At 46.4% G+C, this 6,000-nt stretch overlaps 1 protein-coding gene across 2 annotated transcripts in view; it reads left to right on the top strand.

Annotated features, from left to right (window-relative positions):
- Positions 1 to 1,344: 1,344 nt before the first annotated feature.
- LYRM4 (LYR motif containing 4) overlaps positions 1,345 to 6,000 on the top strand; it is a 152,899-nt gene continuing 148,243 nt past the window's right edge. For both annotated transcript variants that reach the window (XM_045551630.1, XM_045551629.1), the window contains exon 1: positions 1,345 to 1,639. In XM_045551630.1, the coding sequence (XP_045407586.1) occupies positions 1,554 to 1,639 (86 nt within the window). In that variant the 5' untranslated portion in view covers positions 1,345 to 1,553. The remainder of the gene's footprint in view (positions 1,640 to 6,000) is intronic.

The raw sequence follows: 6,000 nt of genomic DNA, 5'->3' as shown, positions 1-6,000 counted from the left end.
CTAGCCCGGGCAACAGCGTGACACGCTGTCTCAAAAAAAAAAAAAAAAAAAAAAAAAAAAACAATAAGGTCACAGAAGTGTTTCCTGCCCTTAAAGTTTCTGAAAATACGAAGTTGCTTCAATATACAGCAAGCGTTGTTTCAAAACCAGATAAACTAAAACAAACGAGAACACAACTGTGACCCAATGTTTGGGAGAAAGATAGATGTTAATACAAACTTGTTTCTTATGCATAAAGTTACTCCTCACTGTGTTTGGGGAAGAAAAGTGTGGCTCTTCCTAACGATTATATAAAGCAAAATTTCAAAATTAAGAGAAGTGCTTTGCAAACACAGTAACTAGAACCGGCCGAGGCTGCCCCGCGCCCAGTCCCACGCTCGAGGATCAGAACGAACTTTATCCACCGCTTTAACAAAAGTGATTCAGAAAAGTTGAAGTCTTCTGAGAAAAGTCACCACAAAGAACTCGGTCAGCTTCATGCAGCATACCTAAAGCCCTAAAGCTCCCCAATTAATCACCGACGTCTACAGCCCAGGCTGCTACGCCTTTTTTACGCATGTATTAGATTACAAAACCATGTGGATTTTTTTACTTCAAACCAAAAACGTCCAGAAAAGAGAAAAATGCATGGCCTGTGCAAACTCCCTACCTGCCACCCGGCCACCCACATCGCACCGCTACGCTGCAGCGAGGCTGGCACTCACCCACCGCTCGCCAGGCACCCAGACCCGGGGTGTTCAAAGTCAGAAGTGAGGCAGGCAGGCTCGCTCGGGCCTACGGACAGGGATGTCACACCCCCACCTCAGAGGGACCCGTACGGGCTGGGCGCTGCCATTTTGACAGAAAGTAGGCCCTGCCCCGGAGGCCCCTAGGCCGGTCGCCCTGAGCGGAGCCGGAGCGCCAGGGAGACCGTGGCCCGTCACCCCCTCGTCCCTCAAGCCGCGTCCCCCAGCCTGGCACAAGCCGCGAAACCCCGTCCTGCAGACTGGGCCGGCCAAAGTCAAATCACCCTTGAAGTCCCGCACAGCCTCTCAGGCAGCGCCAAGGGCGGCCGCAGCCGGGAGGGCGGTGCTTCGGCGAGGCGCGCGTTCGGTAACCCGGGCAACGCGGTTGGGGCCTCCGGGAGGGACGGCGGGGCGCTGCGCCCGGGGGGGCGAATGTCTCCGCCACGACCCCGAGCGGTTCGCTGAGGCAGTCCGTGGCGGGGCTGCACGCCCTCAGTGCTCGGTCTCCGAGGAGGAACGTGCCTCGGTGCGGAGGCAGCCGGCTCCCGCGCTCCCCCGCCTTCGCGCCGCGCGGAGCGGCCGCTGCGCCCGAGCCGCCCTCTGCGCGCCGCCCCCTTAGCCGCCCGCAGCCCTGCCTGCTCCCGCCTCCGAAGCGGCGCCCGCCGCGCTCCGCAGCCGTGCTCTCGGCCGAGGCCCGGCCCGCTGGCAAGGCCGAGCCGCTGCGTTTTATTTCGTTTGAGATTTTTGCATCGGCTGAAGTTTTGTGGGTTGGGTTAAACTCGGGACCTCCGCGAAGAGGACCCTTTTTTTTTTTTTTTCCTTTCCAAAATGGCAGCCTCCAGCCGCGCACAAGTGTTAGATCTGTACCGGGCGATGCTGAGAGAGAGCAAGCATTTCAGCGCCTACAACTACAGGTGACTCAGCGGGTGGTGGGAACTTACAGGGCCGGGGGCGCCAGCTGCCCCGGAATGTCCCCGGGGGGACGGGGAGCCACCGTCCTGCGCTGGCAGCTTCAGGTCTGTGACCCGGGCTCCTCCACAAAAAAGCGTGCACCTGCCCACACATGTAGCCCCCTGAAACCTCAGGGGGAGAAGCAGAGGGCTTTGCCCTTCTTCGTATCGGGGAAGATGTTCAAATCTTGTGACGTTTTCCCCCAATATGGATACTTTGGTTCGTGCTCTAGGCGCATGATTAGTGTCATGTTTCTGCGGTGAAAAAAGATGCACGTGAAATCTGCAGTTGGTGAAGTTAGAGCCAGTGCGTTGCATAGAAACTTCTCTTGAGAATTGAAAGACTTGCAAGTGGGAGTGGCGGGTCGGGAGCACATGGCCACAAAGCTGAAGGCTCGCTCTAGGTCTCCCTTTTACTTCCTAGGTGTCTTAATTGTTATAGTTCTTTTGGTTGCAAGAATCAAATCCATTTTTTTAGGGAACGGGGGTGGATACACAAGTAGCAGTAAAGGAAAAAGGGTCTGGCAAGATTCCAGGAGCTGAAACGTTAGTTTATCCTGGCTCACCAGACAGGGATCCCGCTTATGGGACCTTAACAGCAGGACAGTGAGAATCTGAACCCTAACATCTTTGATATTGCACACCCACTTTTAACATGATGGCCTCATTGCACTATTTGCGTCTGAGTCCCCTGTTCTTTTTCTATATCTTTTTTCTACTTTAGAGCCTCTGCTTTCACATAGTTTCTGCTTCCTTATAACTTTTTCTTTTTTCTTTTTTTTTTTTTCCTTGAGACAGAGTTTCATTCTGTTGCCCAGGCTAGAGTGCAGTGGCGTCAAGCCTAGCTCACAGCAACCTCCAACTCCTGGGCTGAAGCAATCCTCCTGCCTCAGCTTCCCAAGTAGTTGGTACTACGGGCCTGCATGACCATACCTGGCTAATTTTTTTCTATTTTTAGTTGTCCGGCTAATTTCTTTCTGTTTTTTAGTAAAGATGGGATCTGTCTCTTGCTGAGGTTGCTCTCGAACTCCTAACCTCAAGCAATCCTCCCACCTCAGCCTCCCTGAGTGCTAGCATTACAGGCATAAGCCACCACACCCGGCCTGCTTCCTTGTAACTTCTGACCTATCGTTACTGTATCTTATGGATTTTCTCTGCATTCTTTCAGATTTGATGTCTTTATTAACTACCCCATCCTCTCTGAATTTGAGCTATATTCCCAACAGCAAGAATCTGATTGAACCAGCTCATCTCTTTACACCAGACCTCACTTTAGGTGACTGGCCAGCCAGTGGACTGGGTGTCATAGGAGCAGAGCCTAACCTTGGAACAGACCTCATTAGGTAGGCTCCCCTCCACTGGGTGTGGGAGCTGCCAGGCCTTGTGATGGGTAGCCTCAGTAAAAGGACAGGAATGCTAAGCTTCTCAAGCAAAGACTGTCAGGTTTTTAGATACCTGCCTAGAAAATGTACTACTCATCTTCTAAATTTGAAAACAGCATCTAGGTTATACCTGTAAAGTCATATCCACACAGTCAAGAAACATTTCATAGGAGGGCCTAATTTTACTTCATGACTTTGGCTCTGCAGGGTGAAAGGTGTAAATGCTAGTCATACTGGTGGAATTTTTAACAAAAATTACCCAAACATCTAGCACCAAGTCCGAAAATATGCAAGTAAATAAATAAGTTGAAACCTGGCAGTTTGGAGGAAGACATTTTGTCATTTACACAAGGCCTGGGAATCAGCATGCAATTCACACACTGAAGAAACAGCAGTAGGGAAAGGGTATATTTGAGAGCACAGTGTACAAAAGTCAAGTAGGACCCCTCAGAGACTAAATAAACATGGACAAGTCACTCAATCTCTGTATTTCAGTTTTCTTGTTTGTAAGATTAGACTGTTGAACTAGACAATCTCTAACGACCCTTCTATTTCTAAAATTTCATTTGAAAATGATTTATGAGCAAATGAGGCCCAACTTTTTTCAAGTGAATAAATGCCAACTCAACAGGAGTAACTGTAGGAAAATCATTTCAAGGCTATACCTGGTAGAAAGAAAATTGGAAATGAATTTCAATATAAGCAACTATAAGATAATATACATTTAGGAAAAAAATTGGTCAAATTATACTTTGAGTATATACTTTTAAGCTAAACTTATTATCTAAGTATAAATATGTTACCCAAAGGAATCTGGTAATCATTTTACACTATTGCTTGAAATTATGGGCCTAAAACCAAAGATTCCTGCTAGTATCATCTCCCGAGGTAACAGACTTACTTGCTATAAAATATGCCCTTCTTTGATATTAGAGCTGTATCTTGTGGATTTCAAGGATAGCTTCTCTTCCTCCCTTCTCTCTAATTTCAGCAGCTATTTTCACTGATGACAAATCAATTCAATAACAACATCCATTGATAAATTCTGTGTGCCACTACTGTTTTATGTTCTTTACATCTATTAACACATTTATTTATGACAACAACCCTGTGAGGTAGGTACTGTTTTTATGACCTCAGGCAACTGAGGCACAGAGAGGTCAAGTTACCTATCAGAAGTCACACAGGAAGTGCTGGATAAGCAATCAAAACTAAACTAGTGCAAATTTTGAAACAATCTGAAAAGCGTGATGCATAAAGTAATTGCAGTAGTGAAATAAATATTTTGAAACTCTCTATGAGGAGAAAAGGCCATGTTTTAGTAGCATGTCCTGCTTCTCCAGTCTCCAGCCCAGTAGGTCCTACACATGCATACTGCCCTCTGTCACAATCACTTGCAGTTTCTTAAATGTGCCACGTCCTCTTGGGCCTCCAGGTCTTTGCAAGTACTGTTGTATCTGGTATGCCCTTTATGTAGAGTGTCGCCTCTTCCTTCAACATGCAACTCAGTCGTGACTTTTTCGAACAAAAGTTTTTCAGATTCTCCCCATTCTACAGCCCCCACTTCTGTCCCTCCCCCCCCCCAAACATATGCCATTTCTATTTTTTTTTTTTTTTTTTACCTCAATGCTTCTAAAAAACTTCTCTAGAGCTTACCTAACCCAGTGCTATACCAGGCTCTGGAGACAGAAAGATGGGCCTTTTGAACTCAGCAAGGCACCTACCATCAATGGCTTTACAGACGTGTGGGACACAGATATAGAGACAGTTGGCACAGACTGTGTTAAGTAAGTGCTGTGACAGAAGTACACAAAGGGTGTAGAATCAAGAAGGCTTCCCAAAAGGTGACATTGGATCAAAGGCATGAAGCAGCATAGTATGCTCAGGTAACAGCAAACAGTAGGATATTGTAGGAGGGTTAAGTGTAATTCAGGGGGTAACAGAGAACATGATTAAGGTTGAGGAGGACCACATGTTTGAGGCCTTTGGGTCATGCTGAGGAACCCCAACTTTATTCTTGACTAACAGGCAGCCACTAAAGCGACACAGCCAGATTTGCATTTTCAAAAGTTCACTCTGGCAGCAATGTAGAAAATAATTTTGAGGGCCTGGAGACAGAAACATCAAATGAGAGTTGATTACAAGAGTTCAGAGTAGAGATTAGGACCCTAACAAGGGCAGGAATAGTGGGATAGAGAAAAAGACATATTTGGAATAGAGAAATATAGGAATAGGGAAAAAGACATATTTGACAAATCATTAGAAGATAGAGTGGTGAGAACTCAAATGAATGGATTCAGTAATAAGGAAGAAGAGAATCTAAGCCAAGTCTAGAATGGCATCTAGGTTTCTGGTTAAGCTGAGGTGCAGAGAGGGTGTCAAAGTTGTGCCATTAACTGACTTAGGAAATACTGAAATAGCTGGCCTTGTGAAGAGAAGATTTTTTAGTTCATTTTTAGTCATCTTGAGTGAATTTCACCCAGGATGCCCAACAGAGGCAGTTAATCACAGGGGTCTAACGCTCAGAGGAGCTATCAGGGCTGGAGTACTCACCACCGGCAGAGAGTCACTCTCTATTCTGCATTTTCCTGATTTATAAAATGGGAGTAATAACTTATCCACCTTAAATTATTAAGGCTTAAGTGAACTAATACACATCAAGCACTTGGAATACTGCCTGACGGAGTCTCAATAAGTAAAGTTGATATTCAGTAAGTAAAATTGTTATAAGTGGAATTAAAACCTTGATATTAGATGAAATCTCGAGGAAGAATACTTACGTTAGGGGTTCCCATCCTGCAGTGATTTTCTTTGGCAATATCTGGAGACATTTTTGGTTGTCACAACTTGGGTAGGGAGTGCTACTGGCACGTACAGTCATAGGCCAGGGATGTACAGGGGACAGCCTCCATTATTATCTGGCCCAAAAGGTCAGTCATGCCA

The sequence above is a fragment of the Lemur catta genome, chromosome 5 (genome assembly GCF_020740605.2).
Source record: "Lemur catta isolate mLemCat1 chromosome 5, mLemCat1.pri, whole genome shotgun sequence".
NCBI classification, from domain to species: Eukaryota; Metazoa; Chordata; class Mammalia; order Primates; family Lemuridae; genus Lemur; species Lemur catta.
Note: the sequence above shows the minus strand (reverse complement) of the source record. Positions and strands in the feature narration are given on the sequence as shown.